General features: G+C 40.2%; 1 protein-coding gene across 1 annotated transcript; it reads left to right on the top strand.

Annotated features, from left to right (window-relative positions):
- Positions 1–1,853: 1,853 nt before the first annotated feature.
- LOC148009677 (uncharacterized) lies at positions 1,854–8,193 on the top strand. The gene is made up of 10 exons (XM_087672618.1): positions 1,854–2,000; positions 2,361–3,533; positions 3,912–3,998; positions 5,922–6,053; positions 6,142–6,303; positions 6,434–6,499; positions 6,659–6,769; positions 6,846–6,935; positions 7,411–7,704; positions 7,878–8,193. Exons 2-10 carry the CDS (start codon positions 2,403–2,405, stop codon positions 7,953–7,955), a joined length of 2,151 nt encoding a protein of 716 aa, XP_087528744.1. The 5' UTR covers positions 1,854–2,000; positions 2,361–2,402; the 3' UTR covers positions 7,956–8,193.
- The last annotated feature ends 18,065 nt before the right edge of the window (positions 8,194–26,258 follow it).

Raw genomic sequence — 26,258 nt, forward strand, 5'->3', positions numbered from 1 at the left:
AAGCTCCAAAGGACTCCTTTGACCTTGATAAGGTCATCCCAACTAAATCAACTCAACGAAGGAAACAATTTCGCTTAAACAACAATAAAGTCACTATCTACTCCTTTGAACCCAAATAGTTGAACCCTTGTATGCTTAGGCCAATGGAGTCAGATGAAAAGGCTTTCTTTAAGGAATGCTCACAAGAACCAAGGTAACACGATCATATGGAATGGAACCTTATTAGTTGAGATTGAGATCACACCTTTAGGACCATACTCAATGCCAATAAAGATTGAGATCAAGCTTTTTGGCCACAATCAATGCAAGGCAATGCCATTTTAATACTATGAATCTGTGACACTCTAAGCACTCCAAATATGGGTGTCACTCCTAACATTCAAGTGATATGTCTACTTCCAATGGCAAGAACCTAGACCAAGTGTGACGACTTAATTAGAACTTTAATTCTCAATGAAGTTAAAAAGAGCCAAAGGAAGGGTACCATGCAATGGGATAGGATCTTTTTTTGCAAAGAGGCAAGTTGCTCCAAACAGTTTGTCTAAGGCAAGATTTGGCTAAGGAAAGCCCCCGAAGCCATCCACCAAGACCACACCTTTTATGTAAAAAGATGGGCTTGACCAACTAGTTTGTCCAAGTTCAAGGCAAGTAAGAAAAAATTGGTAAATCGGCCAAGGAAAACAACTTGAGTGCTCGACTTGGTGATGCAAGCAAAGCATCATGGCAAACAAACTATGAAACCCAAGTCCCTATGACCCAAGGTAAAGGCAAGAGGAAAGGAGGAATCGGACAAGGAGTGACCCATTGGACTTGCATTGTACAACTTAGCAATGATGCCATAATGCCTTGACCCCAACAATGCAACCATTTGGAACCATGTCTACAAAGCTTGGTATACTAAGCCATAGGAGCCAAGAAAAGGTTAGAATAGGACTTTGAAGCCTCCAGTTCTTGAATATAATTGAGTTGAGGGTGGATAGGAATGAGAATGCATAAAAGAAAAGAGTCTAGATGGGCAGATACTGAAGAGCTTGATAGGAAAATATAAGGTCTTTATAATTGAGTTGAGGGTGGATTGGAAGGAGAATGGATAAAAGAAAATAGTTTAGATGGGCAGATATTGAAGAGCTTGATAGAAAAAGTTGTGTTGAGACCCCCAAAGTCACAGACTGGTAGACACTAGCTAGCTTGATAGAACGAGCTATGTTAATACATGCAAGCTGACTTAGATTGTTGCGGACAACCACCAATGGTGTAGGAGTGAGTGTGAGGTCCCCTCTGCCCCTTCCCCATGTTGGGGCTTTGTGAGTATATTTTGGCATTGGATCAAATGGATGTATATGGAGGTAGTGGTGCACTTAAGTGAGGCAACCTACAAGTGATCTCCATACTCTGTGGTGAACCCTCTCATGTACGACATCATGAGGGTGCAAGGATTCCTTATGGATACATTGTGTGTCCCATTTTGCTGTGCTATTTTCTCTCGAAAAAAAACCACCTCAATTAAGTGGCAATTTTTTAAAAACTTACCACTTTAGCTACATGAAGCTAGGATATAAATTCTTAGATATTTAATGTAGGGTTTATGTGAGTCAAGCAATTGAGGTACGCGATTATTAAATTAAGACGCTTGCCAACGGGTTTGTGTGTGGGTCGAGGATTCACACATATATATTTTTTCCTTTCAAGTTGAATACAATGTGCAAATTTCGATTGCAAGAGGAAAATCATGTAGATCAATGAGAACCTTACACATGGCGAAACGGGCGCGGTTACCATGGTGCGCATTTTCTGGCAACCGGCTTCGGTGTGGGCTGTCAAAGGCGACCGACGAGTGAACAGGCACTAAAACGCAAAAACAAAACTCTTATGAAACGCAAGACAAGACTCTTTTTACGCGCTTCTTCCTTATTACTCCGACAAATCCACAGTTTTCCCTCTCTCATCGACCGAGCGCTAACATCAAATCGATACACCTCGTGCGGACTGATTCGATTCGAGTAAGTCCTCCATCGATCCTGTCCTCTCCTGGTGTTTTTTTACTAGGTCTCTGCTCAATCTCGGTCATGATCACAGCAGGAATGGCTTTCCCGGATTTGATTTGCCTGTTTTAGCACGCTTCTGATCGTCTGCCAAACAATTTTTGGAATATAACTTGTTTAATTAGGACTCTGCTCAATCCCAGTCATGATCGTTCCAGTAATGTCTATCCCAGATTTGATTATTGCCTGTTTTGGCACGCTTCTGATCGTCTGTGCAATGATATTTGGAACATAAGCTAGATGTGCTCACTCCTGAATTTGTATCTAAAATTTGGTTTTTTGCCTGTGTTACATCCTTGCTGTCTTTGCGGTTCCCAGGGGTATATTGCGAAAGCACACATCATCGGACAGGAAGAAATAATGCAGCAAACAGGACAATACACAGGGGAGAGTTTGTACCCTTCGGGAGTAGCTTCATATGGGGCTGTACCTAATCGCATGCCGGGAGCATCGTACTATCCTGCTGCGCCTTCATATGCATCCCAGGCTCCGCCATATATATCCCCCCAGACAGATTTTCCAGCCGAGCAATCTTCACCATATGTGCCACAATCGTTAGCAATGGAGTCGTCAGCCCCTCAAGCTTCTTATGCCACTCCGCAGCTTCCTCAGGCAGATTCTTTAGGTGCTGCTCCCTGGGTGCCACCTCATATGACCTCTGTGGCCTCGTTGACAGATTCTATGGCAGGCTTAAATATGGCATCTCAAGGATCTTATTCTTCACCGGTGGCATATGCACCAACTGTTCCCCCATATGAACAGTCCTATCCAGGACAGATTGGTGCCAAACCCCAGGCAGGTGTTCATCATCCATCTGCTTCAAGCCAGCCTTACAGTTACCCACATTCCAGACAAGACATGCAGACAAACATGACTGGCAATGCTCCTTTAGGTTATGACACAACTTCTGCATCAGTGCCATTGTATGCAGCAAATCAACAAGGGTTGCAGTCTTATGGCTATAATGCTGAAACATCAGAACCCAAAAGAAGTATGTACGATCAGGGCTACGATCAGGGAAATGTGACAAGTCAGTCATATGGCTATAATCCTGACCTATCTCAAGGCACATTGAGTATGTATGACATGGGAAGTGGGATTTATGCCTCAGGTGGGGATTATGCTAAGCCTGGCTATGATCAATTAGCAGGATTTAATCAGACTTACAATGAGAAGCCAGCTGTTCATGAACAAGGTGATAGAAAAGGTGGATATGATGATCAAGATCTTGGTGAAGTGTATGCATATAGTGGAGGAAATCTGGAACCTTATGGTTCTAGGGGTACTGGGAGTAATTCTTGGAGAGCCCTTGACAGTTCCAATTATAGGACTTCTGCCAATGGAGTCACTTCTTATGGGGATTTCGGAGTTGCAAAGCTTCCAAAGGCAGTTCCGAAGGTTGACTCTGACTCAAATGGTGGTGGTGTGCAAAAGTATCGTGTGAAGCTACTTTCGGACTCAACAAATGGCCCTATGGATGTCCTTTGCCAGGTAGTGCATGTACTTCATTCCTGGTCTCCATTTGTGCTGTTCCAGGTTTAATCATCCTAACACTTTAGTTTTGAACTATGACTAGTTTGTTTGGGGGCATTTTTGTTGAGCATTGACCAACAGAAATGCCCCGAAATAACTCGATAATGATTTTTCAGTATTGACCAATCCATAAAAGCAGTTTTGGAATCATGATAACCTTGGGTCACAAGAGCTACCATAAACACAAACAAATCTGCAAGTTCCTTGTTTTGCCTTTCCATGATGTTGTGTAGCTGAATTAATGTCATGATCTCCCCTGCCCCCGCATACATTGTACATGGATGATAAGCTCAAGTACTAGCAAAATTCTGTCCTGATTGGTAAATTTATGTGCAGATTGGGTTGGATGGTGTACGGATGATAAGCCCAAGCACAGGCAAAACTGTGCGGATATACCCTCTGGAAACCATTACAAGATGGGAGGTAAGACTTGTACTTAGGCCTGTCAAGGAAATCTCACAATCTTGCAATCTGTGGGATATTCAGTTACCTGCAAGGGGTGTCTCACAACTTGAGAATTTATTACTGTTTTGGGCTGCGGTTGATTTGACTTTTTTTGTTTAATATTTAGTTGAAGATAAACTTTGTTTTTTAATGTTGCAGATAGATTTGTAGTATAGGTTTATACATGAGCATTCAGAATTGACACATTGAGCTTTCTGCTCCACCCTTGTAAACCTGAACTTTATGAATTGCATAATGGTAGGGGACAGGGTGCAAGTGTATGAACTACAAATTAGAAAAATCTCTGAGCAGCTTTTTGTCCCCCTCCCTCCTCCTTGCTGTCTCCTTTTCTGCACTGTCTTCTTTGTGTGTGCACGTGTGTTCATGTGTGCAGGCATGCATGTGCAGATGTGTTTGTGCACACAAGTGAGCATATGTGTGTGTTTAGAAATCAATATAAATAAGTAAATATATATCCACCTACCCTTGGCCCATCTGTACGTGTGTGTTTACACACATGTAGCAGATTCGTGACTTGTGCAATGTGGGCAGTAGGTTATAAGTGGATTAGTTTAATAGACATGGTCCATCCTTATTACAGTAGGGATCCTCAGCCAGGATCAGGGTCAGGCCAATGCTGCAATGATTGAAGTGTCGAGCAGGCAGCTAGTGCAGCCAACCACATGACAGTCAACTGTGTCAGTCAGGTTACAAGTTGGACTGGCTTTGGGCATGAAACCAGCCTTATTACAGAAGGGTGGTGCAACCCTGAATATGGGCTAAACTGACCCCAAGAAATTGAGATAAGCTGACACCCAATTGGCCCCAAAAAACATTGGTGCCCCCGAGTTATTTCTCTTCACATTATTCCAAAATCTTGTGTACAACCTAGAGAATGACTTGATTGTTGGGAAGATAGAAGGCCTTGCGGCAAACTCAAGGGGTACACCCTTGAGTCTCCGCTTCCTCTATTGATGGAGTCAATCTCCTACAAAATTTGGAATATCTTATTGTTCTTTGTAACTGACATCCCTTGATTCCGAACCCAGGGAAGCCCAAATTGAATCTTCTCTAGCTGCATGCAAATTGTCGCTGCAGCAGACTACCAGAATCTCACCAAATCTATTGTCCACTGACCAAATGTGCATCCATAACCTTCATAGAACACTAAGCGTGTGGGCATGTATCATAGTGCAATCATGCAAATCCTAAACCTTGCCAGTTTCAGGCTTGGGATTAGCAAATTCCAACCAGCAACACCTCAGGTCCAAAGTGAGATCAAAACTTCAATTTTCATTGTCAGATTCAGCACACGTGTGATATAGATGAGGGGGGGGGGGGGGCGGGAAATAAAATTCTGCATTTGCAGCCCTGAAACAGCGACCAACATCAATTTTCAGCCCAAAATAGTGACCAGCATCATTAGTAATCAATTTGCCCCTTGTTTTTGAATGCTTGGGAAGTTAAATTGAGTCTTTCGCAATTCTCTCCCATCAACAGCAAATCTCCCCTGTCTCCCCCCCCACCCCCCAAATTCACTGCTGGATTGATCAATCTTAGACATTCAGCAATGAATTTGCTGGCACAGCTTTGAATTTTTGCATAAACTAGGGTATTTGGCTGTTAAATCTTAGGAATCTGATCCTAAGAGTGTTCTATGCAACCACATATAAGCCAAAGGAAAAAGCATCCGCAAAAAAGAAGTGTCATGCTAAAAGCAGGTCAAATCATAACTTGTGATACTTGCTGCCTCTCTCTTGCATACACACACGGATGGCATCAGAACAAAATAAACAGTTTCCAGATTCTGTGATCTTTGTGATGAAAGCATGTTGGCAAGAAGTACCTTAGCCTGCTTTTGAAATGGGATATCAATGTTTTATTTTCCACCATTATTATCAGGTGAATGAACCATCAGTTTTCACGTTTTGGGCAAAAAGTGCTGTGGATCTAGAGCCAAGGAGGATACGGTTGCAGTCTGGGAGCTACACCACCAATGCTATTCTTGACACCTTGACGGCAGCTTGTGTACAGGTTTGCCAGAGTCTAATTTGTGGCCACCTTTGTTTATTTTCAAAGATGATAGGCTAGGTATAAACATCCTTTGTGTTATGTTTTGCAGTTTTCGGAGATGGTAGGGTCTGATGGACATGCGGACTCTGGCAAAACATCAGGGGATTCAGGAAAAGGTCTGGAGCAAAACCAGGAAAAGAAGAAACCAAGTTTAGTAGAGTGGATGTCAGTGAGGAACAAGCAGATTGCTGCCGAGGAGAAGCAACACTGGGTGGGTGATTAATTTAACTTATGCCATGGCAATATGATAAGCTTCTTTTTGAACTTGGTAGTATCTTTCTAATGTATTCATTCTAGATTCTGTATTGCCAAAATTGAACTTTGTGTTTTCTTGGTGGCAGGTGCCAGATGAAGCAGTAACCAGGTGCTCTGCATGCTCAAGTGATTTTGGACCATTCCTGAGACGGGTAGAAGTTACATATTCTCATCTGCGCACAATTTGTTAATTCATATTAAGCTTTTGAAATTTGCATGTGTGGTGATTTATGATATATCTAATCACAAACCTTCTGTCTAGCTTAGACATCGAGAACCCTCCTGTATTAACTTCACGGATTGTCTGGCAGCATCATTGCAGGAACTGTGGTGATGTATTTTGTGACAAGTGCACTCATGGAAGAATAGCGCTAACTTTAGATGAGGATGCACCAGTTGTTCGTGTGTGTGATCACTGCCTGGTAAGGTTGATTTGTCTGCAACGAATTTGTAGGTTTTGATTTTATGGCATTTTTTACACCCCAAACTTTCATTCAGGCAGAGGTAACTCAAAGACTGAGTAATGCGAAGGAGCTTAGCAACAAGCCACCTCCACGAAGTCATGAAGATCTCGCGAAAAAACTCCAGGTTTTTCTCTAGCTGTTTGCTCTCTGTTTGAGATTCAATGGTCTTTTTCCCATGTTGCATGCCACATGCCATTTTGTTAGGACCTTTGCATATTGCTTAGTTTTATTTTCGAAGGGAAATTTGAATTTGGGATGTTTTTTTTAAGTTGTCAGTGTGGAACGCTAAAAATTTTAAACCTTTATCAAGTTCCTCATGAGTAAAGATGCTGTGCATGATGGAGTCGTTTCTAACAGACTTATCATAAGGCCTCTATAAACTGCTTTACATATGTAAATTCCTGCATAACCATTTAGTACATGACTGTATTTGGGTGTTCTTTTTGCCGTGGTGCTTTTGTGCTTGTTTCACGTTTTTTGGTTTTAAATATTGAGGAAGGATTTTTGGTGATTACTTTAGTTGGAGAGGATTGTTGGCTATTACTTTTATTAGAAAGGCTTATTGTGGACGCTGTACTTATTCTGTGATTGTACAAAAGGAGGAGCTGGAGCGTAATGCATCAAAGAGGCCAAGCACAAACACTAGCAACAGCAGCAGTAAAGATACATTGGGGCGGACAACAGTTTTGACATGTAATGCTTGTGGGTCCATCTCTCTTCTGAATGGGAGCAGCACTCAATGTCCATCTTGCGGGGTAGATTCTGCGGTCGGTAAGCCTGGAAGAGATAATAGTTTCTCACGAAGAGATTATTTATCGACTCCATCAAGCTCTGATGGATCTGGCAAGCAGATGCGGGAGGTAGCTTGTCCAACCTGTACGGTCCATCTTCAGGTAATCAGCTTTTTATCAAGTTGTCTCATGTGAACTATCGTTCATCAGTCAAAAGTCCTTTTGCTTGAGGTAGTACATGTGTCAAGTTTAAAGTCATGCAACATGAACCCATCTTTTGTGTCTCATGAACTTCTACAGTTGGAGAAATAATACGATATTGAAAGTACATGCAGGTACAGGTGCCGAGTTCTGGTACAGAGACTGTGGAGTGTGGAGTCTGCCAGCATCCCTTTCTTGTCAGTGCACATTAAAGCTGGAGGCAGGAGTGTACATACCTAATATTATTGGTTATTCAAAATAATTTAAACGGCATAATAGCTTAGCAGTGATGCAGCTAATATGTGATCAGTAACTGGGACATCTTTCACATACCTTTATTGCTTTCGAGCCCTAATCAAATTGTTCCCTTTGTGAAGTGGTTCAAGGATTCTCAGCCACTTATAAAAATTTGTAATCTTTGCTGGAAATTCATAGGAGTGCTAGTAAAAATCTTGTATCAGTGTATTGATGAAGCTTGTACTACGATGACTTTTTTCCTGGGTTGCATGTGAATGTTGAAAGACTCATTGATCAGATTGCTAGTCGCTCATATCATTAATATTCTTATATTTGTTGTGGAGAAAGGTGAGATGACCGAGCCTTTGTAAGTTGTTAACAATGACACGTAACAGTATCGGCTGTGTGATAGGTAGGAACTATGACTAAACTATTTAGATATGTACTTTGAATCTTTTAAGGTAGTTGCAATAGCTTGTGCGCATGGAGGGGAAAATAATCATTACTACCTGATGTGAAAATGATAAAGAGCACAGTTTGCACCTTTGCAGTAAAATTCCTTCATGTTGCTATCGTTTTCTGGTGGATAAAGGATTGTAATCAGAGTTCAGACACATCCATGTAAGCTTGCATATTTTGATTTTCTACAAAGTCATCTTTGCTTTCTAAAGATGTGCTTTAAGAATTCATAGCTTCGTGGATAGAGATTGTAGAATAGCCATTGCCTCTGCATGCACAAAAGCTGGGAAGATTGAACTTTGTATTTAGTTGAAAAGGAACTAACAGTGATTATAAAGAGTATGACAAATATACAACTGCCCACCTAAACTTGCTCTTCTTTTCCATGCATATTTTTGTTTTAGCTGTTAATTGCACAAGTGGTTGCTATGTGTGTCCTACTCAAAATTTTCATTGTTTAAAGTAAGCCTATTAGTCCAAAGCATTGCATTTTGATGCTTGTATTGGATGGGAGTGATATGCTCAAATGTGATTTTTGGATGTGTTATTTGTATTCTTCTTGTAAATTAGCTTAGTTCCATAGTAGTCATGTGTTGGCCTTGATCCTTTAAAACCTTGTTTGTTTAATTTGGCTTGCTATTCGCTTGAGATAATTTGTTTAATTTGGCTTGCTATTAGCTTGAGATAATAGGGTGATGATTGTGGAAGTATTAATCTTGTGTTTGCTTCATTTATCATGGCAATGTGGTTGTGTGAACTTCCATCCTTATTATTTGATTTGGCTTGGTCATTAGCTCGAGGGTAAAATGGGATGATCTTCTATGTATAGACATGAATGTATTGGTTAGGTGTTATATCACTTCATTAATAAAGTGAGCTTGATTATTCAACTACTTTAGTAGGCATCTATTGATTGAGATTGATTCCAAGTGAATTTAGTAGTTTTCCAATTGAATTCAAGAATCTCTTGCTCTATCCTATTTAGTGAGGTAATTTGTGGCAATCAATGTCGGAATACAATGCAAGGTGGAAAACTAAGAATCCAAGTAATGATGGAGGAGCAAGAGGAAGCTCACAACTCTATTATTCAAGATAGCAGAAAAGAAGATACAAATGAAAAAAAATAAGAACAATAAATGACTAGGATAAGGTGTGTACTAGTTGGAGGGAAAAATCATCGAGGGAAAAAACTAGGTGGTCATAACATGTCCACATGTCACTACCATAGTACCTGTTACAAGTCTCCCTTGGGAAAGATGAGGTAAATAAATATAGAGATTTGTTAGGATAAAATATTTGAAGCTTTGTGAAAAGATTCATATTTCGCAGGAGTGAAAGCCTTCATAAATAGATTTGTTGAGTTATTATGTATGGGCACTTAAATTAGGTAGATCTCGCCTATTGAGAGTTGCTTCCATACATAATGAATTTTATTTTTCACAACTGTAAAGGGTTGTGACCATTAATATAGATATTGGTAGGGGATGACCAGCCAACATCCAAGTTGGCAATGAGTTGTCTAAGCCATATACATTTAGTTGTACTTATGAAGTTTGGCATGTACTCTAACTTCATAGGCAAGCATGTCTATTGTAGATACAAGTGGAATTGCTTATGGACACTAATGTTGTAAAAACTTGCTTTGTAATGTCATCATTACTTAGTTTATTTTAGTAGACAATGTGCGTATACATTCCAAAAATTGATTTCATGTTTTCAAAACTAGCTCTAAATATGAAGATAATTGTTATTATTAATGAGGTATTATATGCTAGCTCATGGTAGAAAGACTTGGAAAGCCCTCCCAAGACTAGCTTATTAAAACTATGTTTGTAGTATAGAATTAGCCTAGTGGATAGTTACTTGGCAGTTAAGTGCACTTGGGTGACAACACTGTCGGGATGGGTGATCTCCTAAGAATATTTTCTTACAAGCTAGTGGGAGCTTCTCATGTGCAGCCAACGGCCCTAACGAAGTCTTTGTAGCCCGTTGCCAAGTATGCCAAGGCCAAGATACCAAGGTCTATGCCTTGGTTGCCGCCTTGGTCATGAGCCTTGGAGTGACGCCCGTTTGACGATGCGATACGCAGTGCTTGCTCATATATTCGCAATTTTTATCTTCGCGCTACAAAAATGGTGCTCTCTCTTAGACATCATCGATGATGTAATCAAAGACGCTAAAAGAAATCGTTTTCTCTTTATCATCGATGATGTCATCGAAAATGCTAAAAAGCAAGCGTCCTCTCTCTTTACCCCCCCCCCCCCCCCCCCCCCCCCCCAATTACTATATAAATAGGGGTAGAGTGTCACGTCAAGGACACACAAAACGACCAGTGCAGAAGTCTCTCTATTGTTGATGCGACGAAGCTCTGCTGTAATCAACCTCTCTCTCTCTCTCTCTCCACACCTACGTGGAAGCGCTACTCGAATCCATCAAGCTTCTTCCATAGCTCCCAAGAGACGTCGAGAAGCTGAGTGAGGTCACGCTCAGAGAGCTCCCCAACGTGAAGTAGTCGTTGCTGAAGCACAAGCGGAAGTTAACCCCAAATCCATTCAACCCAAAGGACCGGTTATTCCACAACAAACTGAGGTTGTGGCCATACCTCAATCTCACGATGGATGGCTGAACAGAGATAATCAGGTTAGTACATAAGAAAATGATTACGATTGGTTAGAAATTACTTAAACTTGCAAAAGTATGATAGTATTATCAATTGCTTTTTAGAAAAGAACACGGGAATTGATGAAGAGGATAGATTCTATGCATTGCATACATTGACAAGTGTGTTAAAAATATTTTATGGTTATTCTTGCTTTTGGATTTGTGAATGATGAATTATGTCTCTTATGATTCCGGGCTTGTATCAATCAGATGAGTTGTAGATTGTGGTGGTTTGGGACATTGGGGTCCCCAACCCAATGCTCCTTAACACTCTACGTAGTGTGGAAAACTCACCTGCGGGTGGGGGTCCTATGCTCCTGAGGGAGGTAGGTGTTTTGTGTGGAAAAACTCACTTGGGGTGGGGGTCTTATGCTCCTAAGGGAGGTAGGTGTTTTTTTTTTTTGGGTCACTCGAGCACTTGAGAGGGCAAATGGCCAAGTGATAAGTGCCTCTATTATATAGGACGGCTCCTGAGGCTTAGGGAAGCTTAGAGAGGCTCTGAGCTAGTAAATTCCCTGTTGACCATAGACGGAGTGCGATCACATACAACACAATCCTGAGGGATTGGAAGTCCTATCCTAGGTTGGACGGTGTCTTTCTGTGGAAAGACAGTTTTTGTACCACTCTGCGGAGTGACAGTTCTAGATGTTACTATGAAATAAAGTATCTGATTTCGGAATTGTTTGTTATGTGCTAAAGATTGAGTTTAACGAAACCAGTTTAACAGAGTAATAAAAAGAAGTTGATTTAATATGTCCAAACATCGTGGTAGTATGCTTTGCTAATTAGAAAACTAAGCAAACCCAATTGAGAAAAGTGGGAGGCTTCGATCCTGATGATCAAATGCCTATGGTTGGGTGGACCCCACAACACTAGATAGAGCTGATTGATGGTGACTCTCCCAATATCGGTAGGATTAGTTACCAGGTTTAACATTGTTTTAGGGGCAGAAGTTGAGATTTTACCTTATGGGTAGGGGGATCGAGTTACACTCTCCTCCGTCTCTCACTCTTTTTGAACCAAGTGCGGTGTTAACCTCACTATTGTGTTTGATTGATTACAAAGTGGTATTTCTTAGGTGGGCGTTAGATTGCTGTTAGGGGTAACTTGTCCACGCTTCCCCTGTGAAGTAGAACTGAGATTCCCATGTTCAACTAAGTCCGAGGTTTCCCATGGGGAGATGGGATGGTGAGGTGCATGGATATGAATTTCAGTTGACTATTAAGAGGACTCCTCCGGGTCTGTTGGAGGAGGCACCTCACATGCTTGGATAAAATCACAAAAGCATGCAAATGTGGATTGCCACCATTTAGGTAGGATAAAACATAATTTGGTGTGGCCCTTATGTAGTGAAATATCCTCTTTGTAGCTTGCCATGGCTTTGAAGTTGGGTAATGCATAAGCTTGCTTACATGTGATATTGCAAACAACAAGTTGCATCTAATGTAGCAAACTAAAAGAAGATACTTAATAGCTTATTGATATAAGGACGGATCATTCACTTGGACTTCAAGATTAAGATGATATGTTCTAGTGGAGTAGCCATAGGCTTACATGCATAGTATGTAGCAATGTTATTTTGTTACAACATAAATTGAATGCTCAAGATGTAATAATTGGAAGTCTAACATCTCAAAAGCAAAGTGAGTATCAACTTTAAAAGGTTGACCTAATAGCCTCATGTGAATCAGTGACAAAAATATCATCAACATACCAATTGATGACCAAGAGAGAACCCTTATCTTTGCTCATACATAGAGTACGGCCATTTTAACTATTACAAGAGCCACAAGCCAAAAAATACACATTTATCTTCTCTTACAAAGCTTGAGGTGCCTATTTAAGTCATCAAAGATCCTTTCTCAACCTACGTGCCTTTGGGATTTTTCTCAACTTGCCTCATGTCTTGTAACAACAAAACTAGTAGGCTATGAAACATCCACCTCATGCAAGTAATCATTAAGAAAATTAGTCTCAATATTTTGCTAATCTAAATTCCATATATAATATGTAGTAAATGAGATAAAAAATTGGATGGCACTATAGTTGAAGTAGGTGCAAAGGTTGAAATTGATCACCTTTTCCTTAGCATAAACTTTTGCAACAAGTTGAGCTTTGTATCAAAAATCAATGCTACCACTTTGCATTTCAACTTGTGAACCCACACGATATGAATGGTTTTTTTGTTCTCAAGGAAGTTAATAAAGTCATGTGTATCATCTTTGAGGATCAAATCATACTTATCATACATGGCATGCATCCTATCTTGAATGATAGTCATATGTGAAGTAGGTGCAAAAGCCTAATTGTAATCAATCTCCTACTACTAAAAGCATAACCATGTATAACAAGTTGAACCTTGCCAAAATTAATACTACCGTCATATTTCATATTCAGATGGTGAATTCACTTGATTCCAATGGCTCTTTTGCCCCAAGGGAAGTCAATCAGATTAAATGTGTCCTTGTTGAGGATTTAATCATACTCATCCTACATCTCTTCTTCAAATGAGACATGTTCTTCTCCATTATAGATAGAAGCAACATGAGCATGGTTGTCAATAGTTGAATCATGAAAATAAGTCCTAGTAATTTATGCCTTGCTACGCAAAGGAGTAGCCAATTTATTGTCTCTGATAGTTTACAAAGCTTATTTGGCAACTATTTTGTCTCATCAATGGTTTCTCGCTCTTCAACCATGCCTCATTCAAATCCTTTCTCAATAAACCGATTAGTGGACAACGTCTCTAGGTGTACATGAGCTTGTAGAGATGTAAAAATAACCATGATCTCCATTACTTTGTATATTACCAAATAAGGGAAGGGGAGTATCAAATGTGTGTTTTATGGATACATTTTGTAGATGATTTCATGAGAGAAAGTGCTCACTAAAGAACATATTCTACTAATTATTTAACACCCAAACTGAATGCCTACATGCTATTCAGGTATACTCCATGGTTATATTTATGCTTGGCATTGATGTTTATACCTAGATATGGTTATATTTGAGGTCTATATCTTGGATTTGAGCTTGGTTGGCTGCATTTGGATAGTAGCTATTTGCTTTAGTGATTTCCACTTGTGGGATTAAAGAGTTATTGAAGGTTTATGCTCTTGGTTGTATACATGATGTATTTTGAGCACTCAAATGCTATGATATCTATGCATTGAGATTTTTTTGCTACTTTGAATATTCCAAATATTGCTCTAGTGAGAGTACTTGCATTTTTTTTTTTGTAAAGCTTTGTTCTTTTGAGTCAATGGGAGACTCTCTTATGCTTTCTTAGTTTATACATATATTGTCACTGTAAATATTTATGACTGTGGGCTGCTTTGCCTTTGATTCGTAAACCTTGTACCACTTATTGTTAGTGGGTTGTTAGTAGTGGATACATGCTCGATACACATATTGGTATGCATGTACATGATACCTTGGATGTCTTGACAGTCTTTGATTCTCGATTGTTTAGGCTTTGACTTTACACTATTAGTTGCAATATACATATGAGTTGCTACCTAGATTTCCTTAGCAATGGGAGCTTATTCTTTTGCATATTTGCCTATAGTTACATGCTCATTGAAGTCTTGTGAGAGCAGCCATGTTGAAAATCAAAATTGAGTGATTTTTTTGAGACCAAGCACTTATATTTAATGCTCTAGTGCTTCCTACTTTATGGAGAGCAATGTATGAGCTTCATCTTTGTACTACTACACACTTTTTGCCTTGGTTTGGGGATGATATGCTATTATTATAGCAAGCCATGCTCTCTTTGTTTGGCAGACATAATGATTGGTGCTTCAAATGCTTCCAATGATAGTGCTATCCTCAACACAGAGAAGTTGGATGGCAATAACTTTCAGTATTAAAAGACAGATTCAGTAGGTATCGATGCAAAAGAAGCAAGTCAAGTCATTAAATTAGAAGACCTAAAGTGACAACTCTATATGCGAAGGATTGGGAAAATCTTGATAAGCTCTGTAAGTCTACCATTATTTTGTCATTGTAAAAGCAAATATACTTCAATGGCAATGAGATTAAGGGTGGTGCTTATATAGTATAGGAAAAGATTTATGATCTCTAAGATAAGTAGAGTCCTATGATATAAATATATTTGCCTAATAAAATCATGGATCTTTGGTTGAAGAAAGGTATATCTATGTCTTCTCACTTAAATGAGTTTCATTCCATTTTGAGTTAGCTTACTTCACATGGCTTTAAATTTGAGGAGAATGTCAAGCCTCTTTTCTTACTTGTCATATTGCTCGAGACTTGGGATACATTCCATATTGCTATGAGTGCAAACCCTTTTGAAGGTGGCTTTCAACTCTCAAGGATGTAGAAGGCACTTTGGTTATAGAAGAAGTAAAGTAGAAGAATGTTAATGTAGCATGTACTTCTCATGTACTTATAGTGAGAAGTAGACATGATGGTAATGGGGATAATAATCATGGTAGAGACTCACAACCCACCAAGGGTAATCTAAGTCTTATGGAAAATCATGCAATAAGTCCTGTGGTCCCAAGTACTCTCTCATTTATCATTAATTTTGGAAATAGGGTCACATAAGGATGTAGTACCATAAGAAGCACAATGATAGGCATGAAAAAGAAAAAGGGAAAACACATGATAATGCTAAATCTTTTGATGATTGCAACATTGTTCCTAAGTCCAAGGTCATTTGAGCTTTTAGCGGTCATGTAGATTGGCAGTGAAGGTTTTCTCTGGGCTTATCGACTACTTTTATAGCCTAATCGTACTCCTCACCATCTGAGAATGGCAGAACGATAGTGGCTACCACGTACATCCAATATCACTCATCTTCTAGACAAAGGGATATACTTAATCAATGGCTCGTAAGATTTTCTAATATGGGCGTCACCTTTCAACATGGCTGAGATGGCATCTAGGTTGGCTAGTATTGTCTTTCAAGTGTCCATCTCTACCCTCATTGCTTCTATTCTATTGCCTATGAAGATTAGACCATTACCCTAGTCCTCTATGACCTGTGTATTGTGCATCCAGGGCCAACCTAGTAGGATGTCATAATCCACCCCCTTCATGACTATAAAGTCAATGAAGAATTGGACTCTTGTGATCTTTAAGGGCTAGTTCTTTAATACTTTGAATGGCCTCACCTTCATTCTCTTAGCTAGTGTGACATTAAACCTAGCATTCTCAATAGGCGGGTTACTCCAAGCCTGGAGTATTGAGTGGCTAAGCACACTATCTTCTGCCCCCGTGTCTACAATTCCCTTTCTTGTGATGTTGTGCCACTGCGCGGACATGGTGTGAAAAACTCTGGAGTGCATCATCATCTAACTTTCTTATCGATCAAGAGATTCAATGACATTTGAGTCATTAATGCTAGTGTGAGTGGCATGGATGGTCCAAAAATACTAGATTTTTGGACAATTTTAGTCTATTTTAGATATGTTGGATATTATTTATTGTAAATATCCAAAAAAACTAGGAAAACTTCTAGATTAGGATGGCATGCAAAAAGCAAGTTGCTTTTTCAACCAGTTTTTGGGATTTTTCATAAAAAAGAAAGATTGGAAAAATTACGCGGATCGCAATTGCAATTGACAACCAGAAAATAGCACTTTGAACTCAAAGAAGAAGAATAACTAATATGGGAGATCCTTGAGCAGGTGTCCTGATGTTTTACCTCCCTTTTGGAGCCAACTGAGCCATCAGATTTGGGTTCTGAGCAGCATAGAGGAGGCTATTATTTTAATCCACGTTTTTGGTCTACAAGGGAGCTCTAAGAGATTTAATGCTTGGAGAGTGCTTCTGAGTAGTGCATGACAAGGGATTCCATGTTCTATCAATACATATTGATTTGATTCATTGTGCTTTGTCTTTGTCATGTTTACCTCTTGTCTATTCTTTTTCTTGTCTTGCATCTCCTATCTCTACTTCCTTCTATCTTTGATCCCTGGTGGATACAACCTTTTGAAAAAAAAAACAAGTTGCTTTTTTAGCATGTTTTGGGGATTTTTCATAAAAAAGAAAGATTGGCAAAATCACGCACATCGCGATCGTAGTTGACAGCCAAGAAATAGTACTTCGAGCTGGAAGAAGAAAAAGAAGTAATCTAGGAGATCCCAAATTAGGTATCCTAGGGTTTTACCCCCCTTTCGGAGCCAATGGAGCGATCAGATTTGGGTTTTGAGTACCAGAGAGAAGGTTGTTATTTTGATCCATGTTTTTGGTCTAGGAGGGAGCTCCATGAGATCTAATGCTTGAGAGTGCTTCTGAGTAGTGCCAGACAAGGGATTCCAGGTTCTATCAATACATCTTGATTAAATTCATTGTGCTTTGTCTTTGTCATGTTTACCTCTTGTCTATTCTTTTCTTCTCTTCCATCTCCTATCTCTGATCCCCGGTGGATACAACCTTTCGACGAAAACCCCTCTAACATTGGTGAACCTGATGTGAAAGGTCGTCAAAAGGAAAGACAAGATGGGAGAACCTTCGAGTACAATTTCCAGTGATGTTTTGCAATAGTTGGTGTAGAATATGAATATGCTTATGCAGGTACAACAACAACAATAGGTGATGCAGACTTCTGCTCAAACAGAAAGTGTTGTGATGAATGCTCTGCAAGAAGTTGAGCATGAGATGAAGTTATTCAATGGCAGGAATGTATATGCATATGTGCATGCCTATGCTCAAAAGATGGAATTGTTTGGAGTGGCTCAACTTGCATGGAGTTGGTATGTTGTACGTGTTACTGTACATGAACTGTGGATTACTAAATTATGTAGGATGCAGACTGGGTAGCTTTCAAGAAGACACTCAATGAAGAATTTTGCATTGAAGATACCAGTTTGATTATGTGCAACGCTTTTCAAGAGTGGGTTTTATAACCCTATAAGGGCCTTGTGGCTACAGAATTATTAAGAGAATTTGAAAGTCAATTTGAGCAGTTGGATCTTGTAGAATAGCAAGGTCTTGGAAGTTAGAAAATTGAATTGTTTCTACAAGTAGAAAATCCTAAGCTTCAAGAAAAACTTGATGATTTGCTAGAGGATCAGACTACAGAGACATGTATTAAAATTGAGTGGAGACATGTCAAGGAAGCTATCACTGCACTTGTGAAAAAGCATAGAAGAAGAGAAAGATTGCATGTCTCTAGCTTGCTCACTGTTATGGGAAAAATAGTTGAAGTATCCAATAAGCCACCCACTTTTGTGGCTAACCCTATGGCTGTATCTGCTATTGTTCTCTCTGTTTTAGGGAAGATGTCTTGGATGAATTGGTCAAAGGCATGCAGGATCTTCAATCAAGGGTTGAAAAATTGGATGAAAAAGGACAAGAGAAAAGGGGACAGGCAGCAGCCCCTAAGGCAGGAAAAAGATGTATGTGGTGTGATAGTTTGCATCATGAGAAAAAGGATTGTGCTGCCTATCAGGAGGCCTTGGCACGAAGCTCATCTTTTGGAAAGATGGTAAGATCCATGCACAAGAAATGGGATTTCCTCTTGCTTTGAATTTTGGAAAGGGAGGTATGCAAAAGTTATTGGAAGACTTGGCTGTCTAAAATGCTTATGCAGTTGTACATACTTCTACTTTTGGTCTAGAGTTGGATAGAATGCATGGCCAAGTGATGGTTGGTCCAAAGGTTGCAATATGGACACATGATTTACATGCAAATGAAAAGAAAAAAGTTACTGATAGTGAAATGTCTCATGCAGGGCAAGGCATTTGTGACATAACTAGTTGGGAATCATCAGTAGATGCATATTTAGTGTATGCATATTTAGCAAAGATACAAAACACAAATGTATTTGTGGAAGAGAAATGAAAGAGAGATGAAGATAATGCAGGGACATCTAAAAGAGTGACAAGAAGAAGTGTGGATCAGCCTAAAGCTACAAATCAACCACCTCCCGAGCATGTTATGGAAGAGGTCAATCAGGAACAAAAACATGATAGAAAACAAGAAAAAGAAGCGCAAGTAGCTAGGATATAAGTTTTTGTCTGACATTGAGATAGCCACAGTTCTTAAGAAGGTTCTTGAAGAACAGATCTTAAACAATCGGATGGAATTCACCTTGGGAGTGGTACTTGGTATTGCCAAGCGAGAATTTCATGATGAGATCATTGACATAATTAAGAGGAAGCGTTAGTTTCTTGGTGATACCACTAGCGCATTGCTACAATTTGAAGAGGAAATTGGTTTTTTGGGTATTCGGGCTGAATATGAGCATGAAGTAAGTATTGAATTAACTATGCAAGATGCTACTAATCAGTGAACAGCATGTGGAAAAGAGAAGAAAGTAATTGAAAATGCATTGTCTTGTAGCAATACGCATGGTGGAGTAAGGAAAATGCAACAATATGGGGAAGAGACTCTAGGATTTATTTCTCAAAGTCATTACACAAGAAATCATTGGGCCAGGGCTACCACTGAAATGATAGTGAAAATAGGGGAACATAAAACTCCTTGTTTTGCTTTGCTTGACCATGGGTTTGAGATTAATGTCATTGAGTGTGGATTGTATGAGAATGGTGCATGGCCTGTGGACACATTGATCATGGTTGGCATATGAGGGCTGCAAATAATTCTTTGGGAGAGTTTTATAATGTATGTCCTAATGTGAAAGTGACAATTGGTGATGTAAAAGAAGAGCAACACTTCTTTGTGCAAGATAATTCCTCATATGTAGTGTTTTTGGGACAGCCCTATATTACAAGAGTGCGTATGGAAAAAAAGGTGCTTGATGATGGTTCTACTTATGCAAGAGTCAAAAGAAAGGATGGGAGGAAAGCATTCCGATTTCTTAATATTTATGTTAATCATCCTAGAAATCATGATACGCTTTGTGAGTCTCCTTTGGCTCCAAATGCAAGGAACTTCAAAGACCTAGATTTTCATTAAGCACTACTATAGTTCGGGGCTACAATAGTGATGTTCAGAGGATTACTTGCCTCTTGATGGAATAAAGCATGTATTTACTATTGGTTATTCTCAGCTTATAGCAAATAGCTCATGTTTGTTTAATCCTATGGAAGCTATATGCAAGGCTGAACACATATCTATGAAACAGGCTACTAAGGAAATGAGAGCATTGGGACTGTTAGCTGAAAATGAAGGCATTTCATGCATCTTTTATGGGCTGAATATTAATTATTCTATGGCTGAAATTTCAGCAACTATACATGCAAAAAATGAGGCTCAAAACAGAGTGTTGTCAGTATGTTCTTTGGACATGTATGATGTTATATCATTGTTTGCTTAGTAGGAATGATTACAATGGGCTGAAGCACTTATGGAGACAAAGTATAAGACAGTTGACAAAAAGGTGAAACCAATTGCTTTGCCACTTCCACCAGAAAGTGAGGGTTTGTATGGAAAAGTGTCAAGGAATCCAAGCTTATGGGATCCTAAAGATATAGGTCATCAGTTTACATTTGAAACATTACAGGAATTGAAAGTTGGTGCAGAAGGGTTTCTTTTGCCTACTGTTAAAAGAGACTGTTTTATGCAGATGTTGGCTAGGCATGGAAAGGCATTTACATTTCAGCCAACTAAAATAGGTTGTGTGGATCCAAATGTTGTCTCTCATGTGGTAATATTTACTGTGCCACATATACCATGGAACTTGAGGCCTATTCCACTGCCTAGATTTTACTTGCCAAAGATGATGGATTTGCTAATGAAAAGATTCACATGAAGATCTTGGAGCCCTCTTCGGCCCCATACTCAAATCATTGGTTAAATGTGCCCAAAAAGAATGGGGCTTGAAGATTTATTCAAGACATACAACCGGTCAATAAAGTAACCATAAGAAATGTGGGTGCAAGTCCTCTAGTTGATGAATTTGTAGAGGCTTTTGCAGGCAAAGCGATCTATTCTTTGGGTGATCTTTACTCAAGGTATGATCAGTTTCAACTTGCAATTGAAAGCATGAATATCACAACCATGAAGACTCCCTTAGGATTTGTATGGATGTGTACTCTCCCACAAGATGCAACAAACTCAATGGCACATATGACAAATGCTATGAATAGGGTACTCATGGATTTTATACCATAATTGACAATGCCCTTCTTGGATGATGTTCCAATCAAAGGGTGTGCAGTGGATGAAAAGAATGAAGAGATGGATGCTCATAGGTGAAAATACTTTGTTGCAAACTATATTGTGGATCGTGAGAGGATTTTGACACGTCTAGAAGAAGTGCATTTAACTCTTTTTGGACAAAAGTCTGTCTTTGGAGTTGAAGAGGTTTTGATTGTTGGGCATATGTGTGGACCCTATGGGTGAGAACCATCACTAGCAAAAATAGATGGGATTGATAGAATGCAAGATGTATGCATGAGACATGTAATCTGCATCATGTTGCTTGAAGCAATATACCACTGCCCCCAGAAGCAACTAGATTTTCAGATATATATCATCAAAGAAAAGTATTTCGACTATGGTTCAGCATCCAAAAATAGAAAACCACACATAAAAAGAGTGGAATTGTCTTGATTCTGGTTTTGCTTCTTCATGCAGAAAACTTCTGCTTCATGCAGCAACTTCGAACATCGGGGCTTAACCTTCATCATTTTGAATAATGTTTTGACACAGAGGTTCCAAGAAGGCAATGGTAGGATCGCCAAAGTGTTGTTGCCCTTTCTATGCAGAATACATAAAATAATAGAGAAATACTTCATGAATCTCACACCCAGAAATCATAGGAACTCAGAACTAACCATATGAAAGCATAGATACACTATATTCAGCACTACTAATCGGAAAACAGAGAATGAATCACACAAGACATGCTACAAACAAGATCAAGACTCCAGCCATGATGGCACCAACTACTAGATCCTCTTCATAATTAAGTAGAAACATCATACATCAGGTGTAATCATCATAAGTGATCAGATAGACAAGAAGAACACACAAAATGCCTCATCAGGCCACGTTTTTCCAACTGTCCCAAAACTGCATTTCATGAGGCAGTGAACTTCATAAGACATATAAAGGTTGCTTCACATAGGAAATAGTAATAACTAAGGTAATACACCATTCTAAGGGTAAATGTAGTGTCAAGCCAACGGCTAACACCACCTCTCCCCATCGCCATCATCATCCTCATGTTTGTCGTCAATCTCCTCTCCTCCAATCATTACCCCCCTCCACGTCATTCTGCTCAGAAGCAAAAGCTTCTTGGAAGCTTCCTTAGAAGCTTCTAACAAGGCTTTCATAATCCTTGTACACGCGTGCTTCCTCGGGATTTAAAATCCAAGCCTCCAAGGCCCCTGATCCTGCACGGGAGAGGAAGTTTGCAGACTGTGAGTCTTCAGGACGCGCGAGTAACCCAAGGGAAGCTACTGTAACAAAAAAATACGTTGCATAAATGGCCCCAAAACAGAAGATGCAAGGCGCACGCACGGAAGTCTCCAATCCAAGTCTACGCGTGGATATTCCTACAAGTTCTCATGCCCAAGTTCTACGAGCTTAATTCCGCATAAAAGAAATGCATTAGGCACGTTTAACTTCATAGGAAGAATGCATTTACACATGTCTCTAATTCACGTAGTCAAGTTAAAATACATTTGGGAAATTTATCTCCTTGAACGATTTACAAGAGTTAGTGCATGTCGTGCATTTGGGTCACCTACATTTCCAAGTTGCAAATCCTAAGCGCATATTGCGTAGGTTTAAAAATATGAAATTGTTTAAATGCATCTTTGATTGGCCGCAGAAAAGAAAAGCGCATAAGGCATTTAGGTAGTAATTTTCTACTTGTGGATTCATATGAGATAATCGTTGTCGATGTTGTCCAAGTAGTCGCATTGCATGGAAATGGAACCATGAACTTGCATGTTGCATGCAAAGATGCTTGTATTTTAAGACAGATTAAGTGCCATAGAATGGATTAAGTCAACATTAGTCTTATGATATTCGTCATGCATGAACTTCATTTATCGAAGTTGTATCTAGAAAAGGTTGCATGTCACATATTCGTCATGCATGAACTTCATTTATCGAAGTTGTATCTAGAAAAGGTTACATGTCACATATTCATCATGCATGAACTTCATTTATCGAAGTTGTATCTAGAAAAGGTTGCATGTCACATATTCATCATGCATGAACTTCATTTATCGAAGTTGTATCTAGAAAAGGTTGCATGCCATATTAAAGCTTGAAATTCAATTGCATTAAACGAAAGGTTGTAAGCATAGCTCCTTGATGTAAATCTATGTAGGTTTTATGCAAGTTATTCCCCAAATTGACAATCATCATGCAAGGAAAAGAAATGGACATTTCAAACCTTATAGTTGCATAGAAGTAATGAATCACATATTTGCACATAATGTGATGCCTTGCAACTATTTACACCTTTAGAACAAATTTAGCATCTCTAAGAAGAGATCGTTTCTTGTCACAAGACAAGTAGACCGATTTGGCTAGATCACTTGTAAGGGTATAACCCTCAAGGGATTCGTAAAAGCATAACTAGTTGGTACAATGAACACTTCAAAGTGCTAGCTAGGGTTTAGCACGCTAAAAATTCTGCCTAGTATTGCACTTGGGACACCAAGTCGAGACTTTTGAACCCAAAGGTCCTACCCACATTCACGGAATGATTGGGTTAATTGGATGCCCATACAATAGCGATCTAGGGTTTTACCCTAAGGATCGATTGACCTAATACTAAACTTTCAATTAAGTTTAGAATCCATAGGGCCAAACATTATTGGCCTAGTAAGGTTAGGGATTGGGTTGGGTCAAGAGGACTCCCAAACCCTGCATCTTGACTAAACATATTTCTTGACCAAGAAACGCTGTTTGATGGGAAAAATGATCCCGCAAGTCAGATGTGACTCCTATGCAACAAGTTACAACGTCGCATGGTTTTGTGTTAAATCACAAGATAGATTTGCCACGCCTTGGAACAAGGTTGGCAGGTTCCAAGTACAAGCTTAATTTGCAAGAGGACGAGTAGTCATCCTACTACTGAATTGCCAAGTTAGGGTAACAAGAGCAATTGACCAATCAAGTAGGGTGACAAGGTTGCCTAGGATCTACTGTCTTAGTTTAAGGAACCTAAGGTGCTGCTTAATTTGGGTTGACAGGGTATAAGCCCTAACCCAAGGATAAAAGGGTAATCAAGCAAAGAAACACTTGGGGATCTTGCCAAGTCACAATTGATCCCGGATCGGATGTTGGACGCATTCGAAGAGATGGATTTACACCTTAGTAGTTGGCCAAGTAAATGACCACTGGTTTGATTCTGTTTGTACAGTTTAGGAGCACTGTTTGTATTGCTTTGCTCAAAGAACTAAAGATGGAAAATAATTAATGCTTCAGGTTGAAGGCCTAAAGGGAGAGACAGCATCAGTTACCCCTGATTGTCTGTCTAACCCTAACCAAGGGGATTGTTAGCCGCGCCGGGAACGTGGACCGAACCCGCCACGAGAGGTCTCTCCGTTGGGCGCTACTTGGAGCAGGAGGATGCTTGGGTGCCCAGGGGGGCTCTGGCCGTAAATCCCTTGCCTTCGGGGTCCTGCACAAGAGGCCGACATGACTTGGGATTGGATCTCGAGGCCCGCATACTAGTCTACGGGCAAAAACTTGGATTACTAATCCCTGAGGATTGTTGGATTGCCTTCGGGCGGATTATGGATTGCCTTCGGGCGGATTATGGATTAGCCTACGGGCTAGATTATATGATGTATTCCAAAGATAAATAAGATCAATTGTTGTAAAGGAACTTGTTTGACATTATTTTTCTATGTCCATGCTAAGATTATGTGAAGAAACTGGTGAATAATTGGCTAATTAGGGAAGTTTTTTTTGCATGTCCAACTAAATGTGGTAGATAATTAGACAACTAAAGCAACTCCGAGGAAAGTGCGGTGGATGTGGCCATGGGTCCATCCTATGGATGGGTGGTCCCAGTTGGCCGAGAACTTTTCTCGAAGGAAGTTGATAGCAAGGAACGTTGACCTGGAATCTAGAGTACTAGAGTCCCGATTTGTGTTGTTTTAGGGGAACGGAATGGGACTATGCGCCTTACGGGCAGAGAGGTCGAGCTTTGCATCCCTCTCATTTCTCATTATCCTTGAACCAAGTGCAGCATGAATCCACTTCAACCCTAACGTTTCTGCGTAAAGTAGTTCGCACACTAGTTACTCTCTAGGAACTTGACCATTAGGAAAACCCCGCTTTAGGTGATCCTAAGTGGAAATGGCTAGAATGCTTCCGCTTCGTGGCAGACTCGGGAAGACCTAGATCGCAAACCCCGTGTCATTTCGTGGGAGTGCCGGGCGGTGCTTTCTGGACTCTCTTCTCGATGGGCTGCTAAGACGTGTCCTACGAGTGAACGCGTGGTCACGTTACATTGAGCTATGGCCTGACAGGATCTTAGATGTTAGGGAGAGGCATTTGATATCCAGAACCTTGAGAGAATACCTCGTCTAGTGGAAAGATTATCTCGAAGAGGATGCCACTTGGATGGATGAAAGTACTCTCAACCAACAACACCCCCACCTCTTCTCGAGATGAGGATATCTCAATTTCTCTAAGGGGGAGAGAATGTAATATTTCCACATGAAATATTAATGAATTTTGACCACTACACGCCCAGTGCAAGAGCAGCTTAAAATAATCTCCCCGTGACTAGAAGAACCCAGGGCTAAATGCTCCACCCTCGCACACTAATAAACTCCACCCGTATGGGGCATAAGAGGCCGTGGCTTGAAGATCGCAAGGCCGCACAATAACACCCTTTATGGGAGAGGAAAAAGGATAATAGTTAAAATTTTGCAATTTTTTTTATTATAAACCCCTCCCCTTCAGCCAATGCATGGCAGGGGAGAGGAGTGTGAGAGGGAATGAGTTAAGTGGGGTTGAGAGGAGTTGGGGAGGGGATCATGCCTCCCTCCACGTGTGTGGATCCCCCCCCCCCCCCCCCCCCCCCCCCCCCCTACACATTATATAAACTCCCCCTTATGCTTGGAGGGGGGAGTCAGAGGAGTTTCCGCCATGTCGTGCTGCTGCCAGCCCATAATGGCACTGCCCTGGCCACCACGCTGGCTTGCTGCCACCTACGCATCCCATTGCCATCATCACTATCATCACCCTCATCGTCGTCCTCTCCATCCTCCCTATCATCACGCTTTTTCCACGTTTTCTGGCAG

The sequence above is a fragment of the Lygodium microphyllum genome, chromosome 30 (assembly GCF_053477565.2).
Source record: "Lygodium microphyllum isolate KBCC chromosome 30, Lygodium_microphyllum_v1.1.10, whole genome shotgun sequence".
NCBI lineage: Eukaryota > Viridiplantae > Streptophyta > Polypodiopsida > Schizaeales > Lygodiaceae > Lygodium > Lygodium microphyllum.

Excerpts from the sequence above, each read along its gene's own strand:
- LOC148009677 (XM_087672618.1), top strand. The coding sequence starts at position 2,403 with ATGCAGCAAACAGGACAATACACAGGGGAGAGTTTGTACCCTTCGGGA. Across the intron at positions 6,054-6,141 it reads TGACGGCAGCTTGTGTACAG|TTTTCGGAGATGGTAGGGTC; the intron begins GTTTGCCAGAGT and ends TATGTTTTGCAG. Across the intron at positions 6,304-6,433 it reads CCGAGGAGAAGCAACACTGG|GTGCCAGATGAAGCAGTAAC; the intron begins GTGGGTGATTAA and ends TCTTGGTGGCAG.